Source organism: Nuphar pumila, chromosome 4 (assembly GCF_984573655.1).
Source record: "Nuphar pumila chromosome 4, dmNupPumi1.hap1.1, whole genome shotgun sequence".
Taxonomy (NCBI): domain Eukaryota; kingdom Viridiplantae; phylum Streptophyta; class Magnoliopsida; order Nymphaeales; family Nymphaeaceae; genus Nuphar; species Nuphar pumila.
The window spans coordinates 15,004,695-15,024,903 of NC_143252.1; the positions used below are offsets into that span (position 1 = coordinate 15,004,695).

General features: G+C 36.5%; 1 protein-coding gene across 2 annotated transcripts in view; it reads right to left on the reverse strand.

Moving 5' to 3' along the window:
• Positions 1-1,128: 1,128 nt before the first annotated feature.
• The window catches only part of LOC149839470 (putative histone-arginine methyltransferase CARM1), a 73,002-nt gene continuing 53,921 nt past the window's right edge, over positions 1,129-20,209 (reverse strand). Inside the window, exons 13-16 of one of the 2 annotated variants that reach the window (XR_016431326.1) lie at positions 3,779-3,951; positions 3,544-3,695; positions 1,847-1,989; positions 1,129-1,514 (exon numbers count right to left, since the gene is read on the reverse strand). Coding sequence is in view for 1 of the 2 variants with exons in the window: in XM_090002562.1 (XP_089858688.1) it covers positions 1,942-1,989; positions 3,544-3,695; positions 3,779-3,951 (373 nt within the window). In the remaining variant the exon portion in view is untranslated. Of the gene's footprint in view, positions 1,515-1,593; positions 1,990-3,543; positions 3,696-3,778; positions 3,952-20,209 lie in introns of those variants that run through there. The other variant, XM_090002562.1, reaches the window with a different exon arrangement.

Sequence of the window (20,209 nt, forward strand, 5' to 3'; positions counted from 1 at the left end):
CTTGAAAATGCATCATTTTTATCCTACAATAGTCATTTTCTGTACTAAATTCTTAGATAAGGGCACTTAACATGGTCAGAATTGGTTGGATATAGAAAATAATCAAGCTTATCCTCCTCCGGTCTAAGATTCCTAGTTTTGGACTCGAATTGATTTAGACAATGTCGTTTACCAAATTTGGCAGGCTCCATACCCGTCAATCAATATCCACATTTTTTAAGTTTTGGGAAATTGTAATTTTGGGCTCTTTTATACTGAAGTTTAAATGTAGGGAAACTCCTTACTCAAACGAGGCTCAACTCCCTAGAGCTCCTCTCATCTAGCAGGGGTGAATGCCATAAAATGATGAAACGTCACGTGCTCAAAACCCATGGGGACATCAATAGCTCAAAGTTCGAAGTTATGTCTACACCCGTGGGTAAGAGGGGGCCTCAAGGGTTCTATCAACTACAGGGATGCCAACGTGCAGTTGGTGATCAAGGATCCATAGGTACTAGGTTCAAGCAGAACCCAGGCAAAAGCGTCATGCCTCAATCTTCCAGTTCAATTGATCCAACAAGCTCAATTATATAGGTTTCAAATCTGTCAATAGGACGATCCAGAACGGGTAACTGGCCCACCGTGATAATTGAGGTGACACCAATCTTGTTGCCCTACACTGCCTGAAATTGGAGTATGATTTCTACAAATAAGCATTTCATCTACCAAAATGCAGGAGTGAGCTTAGTGTAGTCACTCCTTTGAATGGACACAATGACCACAGGAAATTGCAATTAATCTAACATGTTCATTCAGTGCTCCAAGCACGTTTCAAAGCCATAAAATTGAACAAGCCTCAGCACAAGGTCTTTCTGTAAATCCATAGGATTTCAGTATAAGAATTAGATTATAAATTTGCTCCTATTCCTGTTGCTGGCTCTCAGCAATTCAGTTGCAGGACATGCCAGGAGTGCTAGCTTTAAGTGCATGAAAAATAGCAACTACCTCTACCCTTTCATTGTAAATAATCAGTATCATCAGACACATTAGGCACGCCACAGCATAAAACTTACAAGTGCCAGCATGTTTACAAGGTGGATACAGGTTGAGAATTCACATATCCAATAACGAGATATTTCTACCAGTTTAAATTATTAAAGATTTTGAATGATCCTCAAAACAGTCTTCTCCATCAGAAAAGAAAAATATGAAATTTAAAAAATAAGTCCTGACAGCACTATGCTACCATAGAAGTTATAGAACTTTCCTCCAAACATCCAGTTTATTTCTCAAGTCAAAAAGTACCCTGAGTTTGTATATATTGCAGCATGACCAACTGGAATTCCAGGTTCAATTCTGGGCATGTAATGTGATCCATGTGATTATTCCGACTTTCAATTAACAGGGTTAGCTAAGGAGTAATGACACGATTTCTCATGTGCAGCAGCATTTCTGATGCATGAATGACAGGGATTTCACGTGTATGTACGCTTGCATATATGTTTTATTATCGAAGAAGGTGCCCCTCGGAAATGCTAAAATTAACAACCACAGAAGCTTATTAGGCATCACAGAAGGCATTTCTAGAGAGTTAAAAGAAATACAAGACTCCTATAGCATCACAAATTCAGTCCTGCTTCTTAGAACAGAATTTAGAATTTATTTCCGCATTTTAGAAGTACACACTCTCTACTGAATGTAGCCAAATTTCCATTAAGAAAAACATAGAAATTTGGCTGTATTGCATGCCATTAAGTTACAAGGACAGAACCAACCTTGCGGCCATAATTAATGATTAATGATTAATGATTAATTATTGATGAACAAGGAATGGAAAAAACGAAACAACAAGACGGAGGAAGCACACCTGCAACATGCCCAGGGCAGTTAAGAAAACTGTCAGCATAACATGATCCTTTTCTGCTATCTTTGAAGCAAAGACACTGAACCCTGAGTTGGTTGCTACATTATGCCGGAGCTGTTGACATCTTGAGATAGAAGAGTTGTTTCCTGCTCACAACCGAAAAGTATCAGCAATAATTTGCAATGGGAACTTTATTCAAATATTAACAGCTAAGTCACAGGGACTCAGCAAAGCAGGTGCCGCACCCGCGTCGATGCGATGCGACACGGGTGGGCGTGCGGGTGTGGCACCGGGTGCGGTCAACACGACCCTGGGTGCGGTCAACACACCCAGGGTCATTTAGGTCCAATTTTTAGACTAAATTTTTTTTTTCGCCCAATGAAAAGCGAGTGAGAGAAGGAGGATTAGGGAAAAATCCTCCTGAAGCCAATGCCGACGCCGACGCCGACGATCTCCGACTCCTTCCGGCCGCTCCTCAGTTCTCAGGTATGTCTCCTTCCGACTTGCTCTCTCTCTCACTCTCACTCGCTCTCTGTCACTCTCACTGTCTCACTTCTCTCCGTCACTCTCGTTGTCTCTCATTCTCACTCGCTCTTCGTCACTCTCACTTTCTCTCTTCTCTCTAATTGTATTATACGTGGGCCATTAGCATCTAGGGTTTTTAACTTTTTATTAATAGGCTTTTTGGACATTTCAAAATTTTTTCAATAATATTATTTGGGGGTTTTGGGCATTCCGAAATTTTTTCAATAATGATATTTGGGGGGGTTGGGGCATTCCGAAATTTTTCGATGAATTGATGATGCTATAGAGGTATATAGTTAATGAAATTTGTATTTGTTTTTTGGGGATCTTTGACTATTTGATTTTGGGGCTTTTGATTATATGCTAAAATGGGTTTTGTGGAGCTTCTTGATTTTTTATTTCGTTTACAATCTATTTTATTAGTTGCTTATGTTTGATGACTTAAGGTCAAATGTTACTTTCATCTTTTTTGAAAAGTTGTTCTATCAACCATTGCTTAAAATGTGTTGCTATGTTATGGGCATGTAATGGGTTTAATTTATTTGTTTTGGGATTGATTCATTATCTAAGTTCAGTTCATAGGATTATAAGATCTACCAAGTTACAGAAGTTATTGATTTGTCAATATTTTAAGGTGCAGTTGCTCACTTTCCTGTTTCAAGAAACACAAGGTATTCTCTTCATTCAAGTTCTTTTGCTGGTTGCTCTTCGTCCAGGTGTATGCTTATATGTGTTTGTACTCTATTTTAGTTTATGTTGCGTGGTCATAATTCTGCTGCAGTTCGTTTCATAACTCACTTAATGACACATGCTGCGGAAGGTTTAATGTTAGAAATATGAAGTTACATTGAATCACTCAAGCATGTATATGTTCCTATAACCTGGTTAATGTACCCCTGTTTTGACCAGTCCAAGACATATAGTTGACTAAGAAAATGGTCTATCTGACTATGCCAACCTTGAAACTGTCAAGGTTCCCTTATATATATAAAATAGTGTTACTGTTGTTAACTGTTAAAACTTCAAAATTATATGTATATATATGTACATTTTTGCCCTGCCGCACCCCCGCACCCAAGGTTTTTTAAAGTGCCGCATCCCCGCACCCACACCCATGTGACTTAGATTACCAGAAAGTTTAACCAAATATCATGCACTCCAGCAACCAAGCTCACCTGCATCGGAATCAGTTCAGGAGGGTGTTGGTCTTGAGCCCATGCATACATCTGTGGTTGTGACATTCGATAATATGGTTCCTTTAGGTCCAGTTTGCCAAATGATGTCTGAATTATCCCTCCTTGTTCAGCACCAACACCCCACATTTTTGCTTCAGCGAATAATGGATAAGAAATGAGAACATGAAACTTGTTGATATAAAAAAAATTTATGGAGGGAAACAATCGTGCATACTTGTCATGGTAAGGTGCAATGTATAGCTTTGTGCATTGTGAGCAACCATATGAAGCTGCCCTGTAATCTCTTGTCCAGCCATGACATACAATGGCTGGGAAAGCACACAACGTAATTGATACCAATGAGTTGTTGGCGCACCAGGAGCGGTCGTCAGCCACCGCTGAACCAAACTACAAGACGAATCGGACAAAAAAGGTAAAAAATTTGAACCGTGAAAATAAAACAGATAAAAAAAAGAACACACAAATGAGGCATACTTGCACTAAAGATTGTGTGTGTACATGAGCATGTGTATTACAGTTTAAACAAAAATAAAACTGGTAATATTCTGTAAAGGGCCTATGCCAGACTGGAAATGAGTGAAAAAGATGGAGCAGAGGAACACAAGAAAATGGTGAAGTGGAAGCCATAAGTGCAAGAGCGGATCAACAGATAGGCCCCAAGTCTTAAAGTGATCTTCATGTTCTAGGCTTTTAGCCATGTGTCATTCACCAGATACCATGGAGTGTAATGGCCTAGACAGTCATGTATGTATGCATATAGACAATGTTTAACATATAAACAAGAATGAGGGGATCCTCACCTAAATGAAATCCACTTTCTTCTGAGGTCAGCTCCGCATTTACTATAAGCTTGGCGCTAAGGCTACTTACATGGCTATTCCTTGTACTGTTGGAAGGTTGGTGTCCATTTTATTAAATCAGAATGAGTTTAGACCTGTTCTGTACCTTCCTTAGCTTGATGCCTTTACACTTTTTTTCTCTTTTTATCTGTTCTGCATTTCCTCTCTCTCTCTCTCTCTCTCTCTCTCTCTCTCTCTCTCTCTCTCTCTATATATATATATATATATATATATATAGGAAAATGAAAACCTACCCAATAAAAAACCTCCCAAACCTACCCAATAAGAAATATTTATCGGATTTTCAGTGTTTTTTCAAAATTCTGACGTTACAGATGTGTTCAACATGATTGATTTACTAGAAATTGACACTAGGATCATCCATTTTGGATGGAAAAAATGGTATTTGGAGCCTCCAAAATTTATGAAATTGTAGGCCATTGATTTTTGAAACCTTATAAAAACATATCCATGCATCGGAATCAAATGCTCCAAGAACTGATTCCTATAAAAACAAGTGCACAGATCGCATCTGTAAGGTCAGAATTTCAAAAATAACACCAAAAATCTGATAAATGTTATTGAGTAGGTTTGGAAGGTTTTCTACTCAGTAGGTTTTTATTCCCCTATATATATATATATATATATATAAAACCAAATCTGACCTCATGGAAGTGTTCAGCAAGGTGAAAATAGTAGGAATCCACACATGGATCATAGTTTTTCGATGTAAAATGTTTTTTTCAGGTTTGAAAAATTGGTGCATTGTAGGCCATTGATTTTTCAACACTCAAAATCTGACATATACATCAGAAAAACATGATCCAAAGGTCAGTTTCTACTAAATTTAATATGTAGATCACATTTGAACGTATCTATATCTATATATATATATATATATATCTATATATATATATATATATATATATATATATATATATATATATATATATATATATATATATTATGTGCATGTGTGTTACCTTACCTTGACACTTCTGGAAGGCCAAGGTGTCCATGTTCGACACTCTTGGACACTGATGCCAACAAACCTAAACACTTCATAGACACTTCATTTCTTAAATGTATGTGTCCAAGAAAAATGGATACTCAATGTTGCACGTCGGACACTTTAGGATGTCTTAAACACAAAGTGACCGATGTTAGACACTTCATGTCTATATTAATTGAACCCTATTTCTTCTCAATTTTGCACCTCGAAGTGTTGAAGAGTCAAATCTAGTCACAAACCTTGCCCATCATTAGGCTCATTTAAGGGCGACTTTCCTCCCTTTTCACAATTTTCATGCATATCAAAATGTGTGGTACCACATATAGGAGAGGAGGAACCGAGAATCGCCTCTTTTTTTTAAGTAGTTCTTTTATTCTTTACGTAAACCTCTCTCGATATATATATATATATATATATATATATATATATATATATATATATATATATATATATATATTCTAAACCATCCAAAACAGCTTGAACAGCCATGTCCATAAGTGTTTGCTTAATCTGAACTTACAAATGTATCTATATAGTTTACCCAACATGAAATGTGCTTTAGATGAGGCAATTTTTATGCTTAGATAAGTTTTTAACAATGTTGTAATTATCATACCGGAGCCCGTATAAGAAGGGCTGACAATACCGGTGTGTAGTACTGCATCGTTACAGAAAAATCCTTATTTAAAAGTTAAAAAAAACAAACAAAAGGTAAAAATTAGGCATTGGAGAAAGAAACTTTGACAATAGTAGTAGGCTTCCTCCCTAAAGGTGGAATCAAAAGAAAGACCTAATTGGTTGTAGCCTCCACCACCACCACCACCACCCCCCGCCTTACATCTCTTTTGTTTGCCCAGTGCTTTCTTTTTTTGCTTTTTGTGTGTGGCTTGTGTGTTTTGTCTTTGTTAGGCATGGCACCCAACCAACGGTGCAGAGTGGTGTCCTCCCCTCCCAAAGACCTTTGGCAATGAGCAATAAGCTGGCCCAGGCCAAAAATTAAGGATACATATCAAGAAATTGAATTTCAAATATTTGGAGAATCATATCAATTGATGGAACCTTTGATAAAAGAAAGAGATGTGTATGAATCAATTATAGTCCACGTAGAAAGATCAAGGATCGAGAGATCTTTGTTTGTCCACTATGGGCTCCTATTCAAAACATAGGAAAGGTCTAGATTAGAATCTTTGAAGTTTCTGGAGTCCCTAGCCAGCGACCTTTGAGAATCAAGGCTGGATGGTTTACCCTGGCTCAGAAGTAGGACCCGTCTAGCTACGAGCGGTGCCACAACTTAGGGCATTCCTATTTTCCGTTCCCGGTTTTGTATATTTCAGGAATAAAGGCAAGACATAGATATTTCATCACTGTTGGAGATGGGATGGAAACACTTTTGTGAAAAGAGATGGTAGGTTTGATGGCCGAAAAAGGAAAGCAAGGCAGACAAATAAAGAATGTCCAATACACAAAAAGTCACAAAAAAAGAGAAAAAATCATATAATGAAATAGAAAAAAATCAAATTTAAGCATTATGAACAATTAGACATGTACTATAACATGCTTAGTTGTCAAAGGTGGCGCCTAGACGCAGCCCCACAGCCTAGGCGACCAGGTTTGGGCGGTGAGGCCCTATATTACCGCCTAGGTGCCACCTACATAGAGGCTGCCTATGCTTTTTTTAGAACCTAGGCTTTTTTTAGAAGATTTTTTTTAAAGACATATCATTTGTTTTCTTCTTCGAGGAGGAGAAGAAGAAAAAGGAAGATAAGACAAGTTATTTGTCCATTGCTTGTATTATGTCTATTGTTGAGAAGAAGAAGAAGAAGAAGAAGAAAAAGAAGACATATTATTTGTCTATTGATTGTATTATGTCTATTGTTGAGAAGAAGAAATTATTTGTCAATTGCTTGTATTATGTTTATGGTTAATTTTTTTGTATACATGATTTTTTTTGTGTATTCTTCTTAACATTGTTAGTTGTATTGTTCGTTTATTCGATTGTTAATTTATTCTTAATTTGTTTGAATAAGTTAAGGTTATATAATATAATTATTTTACAGTGTTCAGCAATATATTATTTGTCTATTGCTTATTGTTGATTGATTCTATGTTTTATACATGTTTCTTATTATGTTTCTTTTAATTTTTTTATTTGGGGGTACCGCCTAGGCCTTTTTAGGACCTCACCGCCTAAGCTCTGCTTATCGCCTATGACAACTAAGATAACATGTGAAACGATATTGTAATAAACTAATACCTAACAAAACAAAAGGTATACTATTAAAGAGTCAAATTAGATAACGAACAAAAGAAAAAAATGAGTAAACAAAGTATAGCACAAAATTCAAAAATAAAATAAAATTTGAACTTTAAAAAATTTGAAAATATGGCCACAAAGAAAAATAAAACACATTTAAGTGTTAAATTATGATATTAAATAAACTTAATTATGAAATAAATTAAGCATGAAAAAATATGTACAATTATCAAATATAAAATCTATAATTATGATGTTATAACAATGTATCCATTACATAGATCAAAAGAGTCTGAAATTAAATATTAAAAAGTAAAAATAAGGTAATATGTCCTTTCATTAGTAAGCATTAAAAAAAAGTTTCATGATATCTTTCATTAATTAGTTTCACTAATTACAATAAGAACAAAATTTGAATAATTTCTTCCATAATAATACTTCTTCCATGTCCACTAATCACAATAAATTAAGAAGAAATTTCTATTTTTTGTTCCCATAGCCTATGAAATAAGTGAATAGGACTCTACTAAAGGCGTATACACCATGTTTTCAGATTCAAGAGGATATATTGTATTGCATGGGCTATCAATACTAATGATACATCGCATTGTACGATACAATGTTATTTATAGCACTGATTTTTAGAGCGATTAAAAATTAACGTCTCATAGCGCACTAAAACCTATGTCACATGGGTGCAGGTGCAAGGATGCAGCACTTCCAAAAAAGCTGGAGGCGGGGGCGCGGCAAAAATATAAAAAATTATATATATAAAGTCCAAAAGTTGGACATAAATGACCCTGGGTGCGTTGACTACACCCAGGGTCAGGTTGACCGCATCGGGTGCGACACCTAGTTGGAGATTCCCTGTGACATATAGCTCAAAAAAATTTTCTTGGCAAAAAAAAATTAAGTCCAAAAAATTGGACCAAAATGACCCTGGGTGTGTTGACCGCACCAGCGTCGCGTCAAGGCGGGTGTGGCACCCTGCTAGCTGAATCCCTGTGACATAGACTAAAACTTGATGGTGAAAAATAAATTAATTTTTGGTTAAATTGATTCAATCTAAAGCACCTTCTTTAGCAAATAAACAATGGTAAACACATAACAGGTTTAGATTAACTAAGAAAATACCTATAACTATGTTTCTTTTGAATTGTTTAGGATGTTTAAGAGATACTAAATTTCTCATATATATATATATAGGGTTAATCGAACATTAAACTAGTTGTGTTTAACATTAGATAGATTCAACCTTATGAAAAATGACTAAAATAGCCTTAAAAGAACAGTACCTTTAGAAATGCATGTCTACTTTTTGGGCATTACAAGTCTTTTGAACTTGAAGGAATTGAAAAGTCAAACACCTTTTTCAAAAAAACAACTTTATGAATCTACCAAATTTACCTTTTCGACCTCAAAAAGATCATATATTTTCAAAAATATCACTTTCTAAGGGTATTATAGTTATTTTAATATGGTTGAATTCATCTAATGTTAAACCCAACCAGTTTAATGTTAGATTAAACCATATATATATATATATATATACATATATATATCAAAGCCATTGAAAATCCTCCTCTCCATCTCTCCAAACTATATTTCTTATTTTTTCAGATCCTAACTCCCAACCCAAACATCATTTATTAGCCTTAGACCTAGCACATATTGAAACCAATTGAAACCAATGTCAAACCAGCTGCCTTAACAATGGAAGGAGGCTGCGTTGGCTAGTTATGGAAAATATAAACATTTTTCACCTTAAACACTCCTGTAGAATTGTTTCAGGGTGGGACTGCTAATTAAACCTTGAGGAAGTAAGTTTCTCTGTCTCTTTACAGGTGTCTAATTTGGTTTTCTGACTTTTACTATGCCTAGACCCTATGTCACATGGATGCGGGTGCAGCAAGTGTGGGAGCGGGGGTGATGCACTTTCAAAAAAACTTGGGTGCAGGGGTGCGGCAAAAATATAAAAAATTATATATATACATACATATATATATAAAGTCCAAAAGTTGGACATAAATGACCCTGGGTGTGTTGACTGCACCCAGGGTCAGGTTGACCGCATTGGGTGCGGGTGCGGCACCTAGTTGAAGAGTCCCTGTGACCTAGCCTAGACCTCATTATTTCTGCAAGGTGCTTGTGAAAAAGCATATTTATCAAGATGCCCAAGGGTTTTAGGAAGAATTGGTTGGGAGCTCAGGCGGAACACTTTGGGAATATCGTCGTTGATGGTAGGGGTAAAACAAAGTTGTTGCAATCCCTTCATTGCTATGGTACCCGGACACTCCATTTTGCCCTCCGTACCCGTGTCGAAACACATATCCCCATGTCCACACCGGACACACCATTTTACCCTCTGTACGTACAAGTTTGTATTTAATTTATGATGTATAATTATATTTTCAGTTTATAACTTTATATTTTCAGTATATAATATATATTATATATATAACATATATATTTAGATTATATTCAGTTTATTTTGTATTTATGTGATTTTTAATAATATATATAGCTGTATCAGTGTATCCCCGTATCCACATTTTTTAGAATTACCATGTTGTACCCTCCATACCCGTAGCCGTACCCGCACCCAGGTAACATAGCTTCATTGGAATAAGGAAATATGTGCCCAAGGCTTGGGCTATTATTTAGAGAGGAGGAAGGTGGATATCAAGAGCGGATTAAGCTACAGTGGGTGGATCTTTTACGTGATTGTACACAGTTTTGATGCTAGTGATGGAGAAGGGCTTGTGGGGAGGCTCAACTGTCCCAAATAAATTTCCTATTTAAGTGGGCCTTTGGTTATAAGCTCCATACCCCAATTCCTAGGTTATTATCATGCCACTATCCATCCTTTTAGCTGTTTTACCTCTTAGCTTTGCTTTCCACCTATCAGTCCAGCGATTGGAGGGTGGATGGTGGACGTTTGTTGGTCATAATTTAAGGAGACAAACATCTAACATGAAGAAAAAGCTGGTCGTAAAGGTGATCGCATGACACTAGCAGACCATTTAGTATGAAACTTAACAGCTATACAAGCAGGCCACTTCCATAACTTAACCTGTTTGACATAACGCAAAAGAGAAGAGGGAAAGGGAAGGAAATCGGGAGGCAAAATTAAAAGAAAAAAATATGAGCAAGAACAAAAGGACTTCCAGTATAAGTATCAGAGTTTCTCCTTCCTCGATGGCCTTGACTGTTAAATTATATATATATATATATATAATGTTTTCCGTGTAGTGTAAACAGAAATACCCATTAGGGGTATTTCAGTTATTTCTCATGTAATAGGTGTCGGTCCTCTAGGGACTGACTGATTTTTTGTTTCCTTATTTTTTTCAGTTTTCCATATTTTATATTTTTTTGTAATATAGCTGTTGGACCAGCCCCTTGTATCTTGGAGTGCCTATTTAAAGGCACTCCCTCTTGTATTTTTTAATACTTGTTCTAAGCATTTGGCCTTCAATAATAATTATTTTTTTAATCTTGTTGTGCTCTCTCTTGGCTCTTTGAAGCTTGTATTTGCACTTTGTGCCTGTGTAGTGCCTTGGTGCCTTGTTTTGTCCCTTAGTGGACTTGTATTTGTGCTTGTGCACTTCACTTTCTGCTTGTTTTCTTACATGGTAAGGCCCTTGGGATTGTGTAAAGCTTTTTCAAAGTTCGTGATTGCTAAAATAGGATCATCGCAAGCCTAGTTTCCTCAAATCAAGATGGGCAAAAAAGAATCCATGATGGTGGTTGCATTCAAGCAAAACGACTCCGATTATTTGACGTGGGCCAGCGCCATTGAATATCATATCAAAGGCAAAAAGTTATGGGAGTATGTGAGTGGTTCTATATGTGAACCACAACTCACACTCACCAAAAAGGTTGGTGATCAAATCAAAGCTCTTAATCAAGAAGAAAAGGAGAAAGCAATCAACGAATACAACGATAAATTTGAAGATTGGAAAGCCAACCATGCCCAAATTCTTTCTTGGTTCCTAAATCGCATGGAATAAAACAATTGTCGCAAGAATAGTTAAATTCAAAATGGCACATGAAACTTGAATTTTTTTAGAGAACATATTTGTGCAAAAAGATTGGGCACAACAATATTTTCGCCAAGAGAAAATATGAACCATCAAGAAAGAAGATAAGAGTGTGAGAGATTACTAGGGTACTCACTCACCTCTTTGAGATGAGTTATCGTGGATTGAGCCTAAGTGAAAAGGATCCTCTATTGAAATGAGGCAAAAGCAACTTGATAAAGAGCATTTGTTTACCTTTCTATATGAGTTAAGACCCGAATTTGAGCAAGTTAGGTCCAACGTTTTTCATAGGACCACTGGAACCTCTCTAGATAATGCTCTTGGAGAGGTGTACCAAGACAAGACTTGACTTAGAATCTTTAAGGGAAGTAAGGAGGTTATCGCCGTGTCAAGACTCAAAAACATTAGAGCAGACAAACCTCCTCATTTTTTTAAAAATAACAATGAAGTAAGATTATTTGACACTTTTGCAAAGAGTTGAGACACATCAAACCGGAGGGACCTAAGCTCAAAAGAAGGTAGCAATCATTCAGGAAACACCCAAAAAGGGAGATGATGCTAACGTAAAAAGAGATCTTAAGGATTTCATGCATCATCTAACGGAAGCATTACAACTATTCCTTAAGGCATCCTTCACTTCCGGTGCCGCTGCATCCACTTACTCTTTTTCAGGTTTATTCTCTTGGATTTTTTACTCGAATGCCTCCTTTCATATAACTCCTTTAGAGCCCCTTTTATCCGAATGCACAAAAACTGCTTATAATTCTTGTGTTTCTACGGCCGATGGAACCCTTTTATAAACAAAAAGTATTTTAACTTTTACAAATACTTCAAAAGATTTTCAAGTCCCTAAAGTTAGAGTTGTTCCAAAACTCAATCTAAATTTGTTTTAAATATCACAATTTTTTTATTATAGGTATGAGGTTTCCTTCACATAAAAAATGTTGGGTACAGGATCACTAGTCAGGTTAGCTGATTGGGGAAGGCCATAAGAGAAAAAATCTCTACTACATGGATTTTCTTCATCCATGCGGGTGCAACACTTGGACTCTGCTTGTGTCAAGTGTTGCTCTCTTGCTGTAAGTTGCATTTAAAGATAGTGTGGTGGGCCGTGAAGATCGAAGTAGCATTGGTTTTTTGTCTCGAAAAGTATGCCATCAACGCCTTTCATCTTTTCCTCCTCTCTCTTTTCTTTTCTTTCTCCCTCTATCTTTTTCTTTGCTTCCACGGTTGACAAGGAAGTTGCAACCGTTGTTCCCTTGATGGGACCAACTACAACATGTGGGCTATCGCAACAGGAAAGGAACTATGGCACTTGGTTGATGGTTCCACTCCAGAACCTCAACCCATTCTTACTGATGTTGTTCCAGGAGAGGATGGATTGACTAAAGAAGAAACTCTTAATGGAAAAGAGAATGAAAAGGCTTTCTTAGAGTACAAAATGCCTATAAAGCATGGGAGTAGGCCATGCTAAAGTTTTATCCCTTTTCATGGGGAGCATGACCAAGGAACCAAGTGAGAATATTTTAGAGTTTGACAGAGCGGATAAATCTTAGACTTTTATCAAGCAAACCTACACTCAAAAGGATGTTGCAATTAAATGAGAGATTCATAACATAATTCAAAACTACACACAAGGTGACAAAAGTTTGCATGAATACCATGGTGCCTTAAAGAAGCTATGGGACCAAATGGATAAGTTTGAACCCGTTTGGGATACCCCTAATGATGCTCGCCAAAGAAACAAATATTAGAACATTTTTTTCAATTTAAGCAAGGACTTAGACCTGAATTTGAAAGTGTAAGGGTCACTATTACCCATAGAGAAAAGGGTGACACTCCACCTCTTCATGAAGTTCTTGCCAAAGTGTGTATGAAAGAAACAAGGTTGAAATCCATGACAGAGCCCAAGGAACCCTAGGATAATGTGCTAGCCGTATCAAAGTCTAAAGCCAACACTAACACTTAAAGCCTCCTCATTTTTCAAAATCCAATTATGGGGGCAACGTAGTGATGAAGGGAGAAAGAAAATTGTGTGACACAATTGTGAAGAACCAAGGCACATCAAGCCATGTTACCCCAAATTCAAAGCAAAGATTAGCAAAGAGTGGCGAGATGTAGAAAAATAACAAAGGGACAAGAATGAGACCAATGGAGATTCAAAATCCATTGGAAACAAGTCCTTGCCTCAACTAGTGAAGGCCTTGCAATTGCTTTACAAAGGTTCATCATCTTTCTTCTTGGGTGACAATCTCCTCTTCTTCTGCCCCAAGTAAGATTTCTTGGCTTTTAGACTTCAGTGCCTCATTTCATATAACTCTAAATATCTCTCTACTGTTCAAATATACAAATAACTCATGTAGATCTAATGTCTTTACTGTGGATGGTTTTTATCTTGACATCAAAGGGATTGATATTTTTAAAAACTCTTCAAACTTTTTTATACCCAAAATTAGATTTGTTTCAAATATAAACTTGAATCTTCTTTCAGTTTTCCAAATAGTCGATCATGATTATAAAATCTCATTTTCAACCAACCAATGCTTGGTGCAGGATCCCCAGTCTGGGATGCAAATTGGGAAAGGCCATAGAGAGGGAGATCCTTATTACATGGATCAGTGAATCATTCCTCAAAATTTTGTTTTGTTGCAATGTACAAGTTCTGGATATTTCTTTATAGCATCAAAAGCTAAGTCATCCTAATTTATCTAAATTATTCAATGTACCACATTTAAGAAAATTTTATAATGAAGATTTTTATTGTACTGATTGTATTCTTGCTAAAATGAAAGGCATTCCCTTGCAAGAAACAACTTTTTTCGCCTCTAGAAAACTGAATTAATACATTCAAATGTATGGGGTTCGGCTCTTGTTGAAGGTGGTTATGCTTATTATGTAATTTTTGTTGATTATTCTCGTTATACTTGTATCTATTTTCGTAGGCACAAAAATAAAGTGTTTACAATTTTTAAAAATTTTCACAAATTAGTCCAAAATTTATTTAAAATAGATATTGCTATTTTTTGCTCTGATTCACAGGGAGAATTTATGTCTAATGATTTCAAAAAATATTTAGAACTTAATGGCATTGTTCACGAAAGATCTTGTTATTACATCCTTTGACAAAATGGTTTGGTCGAAAAAAAGCATAGGCACATTATAGAAACTACCACTCTTCTTATTTCAAAAAAATGTTCCTAAAGAATTTTGGGTCGAAGTTGCACTTACTGTTGTCTATCTCGTAAATAGAATGTCATCGATCAAACTTCAAAATATTTCACCTATTAAAGAACTTTACAAAACCTCCCCTGATTACTCTATATTGAGAACTATTGGTTGCAATTGTTTCGTCCTTACAACAAAAAATGATAAATTATCCCCTAGAGTTATTCCATGCGTTTTTCCAGGATATGGAGAAACACAAAAAGACTTTAGATGTCATGACTTAAAAATAACAAACTTTATATGTCCAGACAAGTGACTTTTTTGGAAAAGAAATGTTTTTTTGATCAAAATGTGCCTAAGAAAACTAGCAATTATTCCTTTATGTTTGAATTGCTTCATGTTGATAAGGAAGACTCCTTATGCATTGATAGTGTGAATGAAGAACCACAATTAAATACTTCTGGTGATGAGAACCATACATTAGATAGACATCAACCACCTATCGTTCAGTATAAACAACGAGGAAATCATAGTGAACCTAATGCTTTAGAAAAATATTCCAACCATGAGACTCAAGAATCTAGTATCATTAGAAGACCCATTAACGAATCTAGACTTCCAGATAAATTTATGTCCTATGAGTCATTTTCCCTCAATATAAAGCCCGTCCAACAAGAATCGTTTTTCTACCTTAAACATAATACGAACAAGCAAGCTAAAGATCATCATGAATGGACAATTGCTATGAACTCTGAGCTTGAAGCATTAGACAAATCCACCTAGACAATAGAAGATTTACTGAAAGGAAAGAAATCGATAGGTTGTAGGGGGCGGGGGAAGATACACAAAGTAAAAACTAAGAGTCATGGCTCCCTTGAGCGATATAAAGCTAGCTTACTAATCAAATGATACTCTCAAGAATACAGTATAAACTATGATGAGGCCTTTGTTCATGTTGCTAGGATGCCCGTTGTAAGAACCCTTATAGTGTTAGCTACCATTAAGAATTGGCAAATTTATCAGATTGATGTGAAAATTGCATTTTTAATTGGTGAACTAAAGGAAGAAGTATATATGGATCCTCCACCAGGATGTGAAATTCTTGTCGAAAAGGTTCTTCATTTACACAAAGCCCTGTATAGCTTAAAACAGACTCCTAAAGCCTCGTATGATAGGTCCAGTTCTGTTATGGTGAAACTTGGGCAATGCACCGGCTAACTCGTGATTTTTATCTCCTTTTACCATGCCAATCTTTTCTTCTTCTAAATAAAGACAAAATCTTTGTTTAAGCTGAATATGAAAAATAGTACAAGTGACAAGAGGTTGCCAAACAAGACAAGAAAGAGCTGGAAAACAAGAAATCTGTTGGAAACAAAAACATGTAAAAAGTGAGCAAGATACCAAACAAATTAACTGAAATTTTCCCATTATGTTGTTAAACACATGATAAAGGAGGAGGGTTGTGGTAGACCTGTGACGGCCAGCATAAAAACTTAGGCATACCCTATGAATATGAACCAATATGAGAATTTCGTTGGGGCATTCCCTACTGAGCAACGCGCTGTACTCTATAGGCCCAGAGGCAGTGATAAATGGGCAAGGGTTGCTAGGTCGTCGCCCAGAAGCAACGCGTCATACCGGCGCCCGGGTGTGGTGTCAAATAGGCAAGGGTTCCCTCACTTTGTTGGACGGGTGGGGGTAAAGAAGTTAGTCCAAGACCATAAAAGTAGGTTAGACACTTGGAACATAGGGTCTTTGACTGGTAAGTTGGTAGAGTTAGTAGATGTTATGTGTAGGAGAAATATTGATATTTTATGTCTACAAGAGACCAAATGGGTAGATGAGAAAGCAAAAGTGATAGAACCTTAGGGATATAAGATTTGGTATACAGGAATAAATAGGAATAAGAATGGAGTAAAGATTGTTATGAGTCGTGAGTTTATAGATAATGTAGTTGAGGTCCGTAGAAGGGTGATAGAATTTTACTTATTAAATTAGTATTAGATACGAATATTATTAATATTATCAGTGTTTATACACCTCAAGTAGGTTTAGATGATTCAATTAAGCGTCAATTTTGGAAAGATTTAGATGAAGTAGTACAAGGGATATCTTATAGAGAAAGGCTTTTCATCGGCGGTGACCTTAATGGTCATGTAGGCATTAGTAGGGATGGATTTGAGAGTATCCATTGAGGCTATGGTATAGGAGAAAGAAACGAAAGTAGAGAAAGAATTTTAGATTTTGGTTTGTCCTATGATATGATGTTAGCAAACACTTGGTTTAGGAAGAGGGAGTCTCACCTAGTAACATTTAAAAGTGGGGTTAATACGAGTCAGATAGATTTTTTTCCTACTTAGAAAGAGAGATAGGGGTTGTTGCATCGATTGTAAGGATATACCGGGAAAAAGTGTAGCTACACAACATAGAGTCTTAATTTTAGATCTTAGAATTAGACAATGCCGCAAAAGGGATAGACATAGGATAGATCCTAGAATTAAGTGGTGGGCACTGAAAGGGGCTAAACAAGGAGTGTTTGTAGAGCAGGTAGATAAGGAAGATTATTGGTGTCTCGAGGAGGATTCAGAATCAATGTGGAATAAGATAGCGGGTGGCATGAGAAAGGTGGCTAAGGAGGTATTGCGTGAGTCTAAAGGCGGTGCACCGCTAGGTACAGATACATCGTGGTGGAACGAGGATGTCAAATTAGCTATTAAGGTTAAAAAAGAGTGTTATAGAAATCTAAGAGTCGTGATAATGAGAATTTGGAGAAGTATATGATAGCAAACAAGGAAGCTAAAAAAGTAGTTCGGAACGCGAGGGATAAGGTATATAAGGAGGTTTATGACAAGTTGGATACCAAAGAAGGCGAGAAGGATATTTATAGGCTTGCAAAGATGAGAGATAGGAAATCGAGGGATCTGGGTATGGTTAGATGTATCAAAGATGAAACGCAAAGGGTTTTAGTCAAAGATGAAGAGATTAAGGAGAGACAGAAAGATTATTTTGATAAGCTATTTAATGAAAGTCATGCTCAGGATCTGGGAGACTTCTTCATTCCTTTTCATGAGATGAATCGTGACTTCATGCGCAAGATTCAAAAGAAAGAAATTGCAGAGGCTTTGAAGAAAATGAAATCAAGAAGGGCAGTTGGCCAAGATGGTATACCTATCGAGGCTTGGAAATGCTTGGGAGATAAATGTTTAGAATGGTTGACAAATCTTTTTAACAAGATTTGGCGGACAAATAAGATGCCTAATGAGTGGAGGAAGAGTACTTTGGTGCCTCTATATAAGAATAAGGGTGATATACAAGATTGCACAAACTATTGTGGTATAAAACTCATGAGTCATACTATGAAACTTTGGGAGAGGGTGATTGAGTCTAGGTTGAGGAAGGTTGTCATGATAGCGGAGAATCAATTTGGTTTTATGCCTGAAAGATCAACTATGGAAGTTATACATCTTCTTAGACAACTTATTGAGAGAAATAGAGAGAGGAACAAAGATTTGCATATGGTTTTTATTGATTTGGAGAAGGCATACGATAGAGTACCTAGAGACGTTCCCTGGTGGACAATGATGAAGAAAGGTGTTTCTCTCAAGTACATTAGTATAATTAAAGATATGTATGAAGGAGTAGTAACCAATATCCGCACTTGTGGAGGGGTGACAACCAATTTTCCTATAACGGTTGGGTTACATCAAGGATCTGCTTTAAGCCCTTTCCTATTTGCTATAGTGATGGATGAGCTTACGAGACCAATTCAAGAAAATGTGCCATGGTGTATGTTGTTTGTTGATGATATTGTTTTGATTAATGAGTCTAGAGCCGGGTTTAATGCTAAGTTAGAATTATGGAGACAAACATTGGAAACAAGAGGAGTAAGAGTAAGACAGAATACATGGAATGTCGATTTAGTAAGCAACGAAGTAGTGATGAGAGTCTAGTGAAGCTTGGTGAGCAAGAAATACCGGTGGATGATTGTTTCAAATATTTGGGATCTATCATTCAAAAGTATGGAGAAATTGATGGAGATGTAAATCATAGGATAAAGGTTGGGTGGATGAAATGGAAGAGTGCAACTGGAGTGTTGTGCGATCGTAGAATGCCATAGTGGTTGAAGGAAAAGTTTTCTAGGATGACTATTAGGCCTGTTTTGCTATATGGTACGGAATGTTGGGCTGCCAAGAGACATCATATTCAAAAAATGAGTGTAGCTGAGATGCGTATGCTGAGATGGATGTGTGGAAATACAATAAAAGATAAGATTCAGAACGAGGAGATACGTAAGAAGGTAGGCGTTGCACCCATTGAAAATAAGATGAGAGAGAATCGTTTACGGTGGTTTGGACATATTCGGCGAAGGCCTAATGATGCTCCAGTTAGAAGGATGGAGAAATGGGAAAATATATTAGTTAAAAGAGGTCGAAGTAGGCCTAGGAAGACATGGATGGAGGTGATAGGAAAGGATATGAATGCTTTGAACCTCACCGAGGACATGGCATTGGATAGAAATGATTGGAGGAGAAGGATTCATGTGGAAGACCCAGAATGATTTTCTTTTTTGGTTCATATCGCCGACCCCAATTGTTTTGGGATGAAGGCGTAGTTGTTGTTGTTGTTGTTGTTGTTGTTGTTAAACACATGACTAATTCCCACAAAGGCATTTTGTAGTGAAGTATTAATTAGTCCACCAATTGGGAGACTGTCGACTACCCAAGGGTAGTTATAAGATGTACCTATAGTTATAAGGTGACCTGGATTTTTGTCACAATGTGTTCTTGATAGATAACTTTTAACTCCCTTGTTTTATTACTTTTATTTATGAGTTTGCTTATGAGGAACCATTTGAGTAGGATATAAAAGGTGAATCAGGTACAAAAGAGGTTTGAGTCTTCATTCACAATACCCACGACCCAACCTAAATATTTTCTGACTCAATCCAAGTTTGCTACTGATATTAATAATAGGTCTGGAATTACAGATAAAAAAAGTGTGGACACTCCTGAAGTGATTAATACAAAAATGAAGATAGATGATGGGACACCTTGAGATGACCCCACTCCTTATCATCAAATGATTGGGGCCCTTATTTAACCATCTTCATACCTTATATTTCACATGCAATACACACAACCAGTCAATTCTAGCATTCCCTTACTATTGTGCACATGAGTGTCATTATTTGTATCATTAGATATTTACATAATTTTGTTTCCAAAGGAATTTTACTATCTTCTTTCCCACCTGAATTAATTGCTTATATTGACTCTGATTGGGGAGGAGATCCCAATGATAGACGCTTAACCACTAGTTTTTGTGTCTTTAT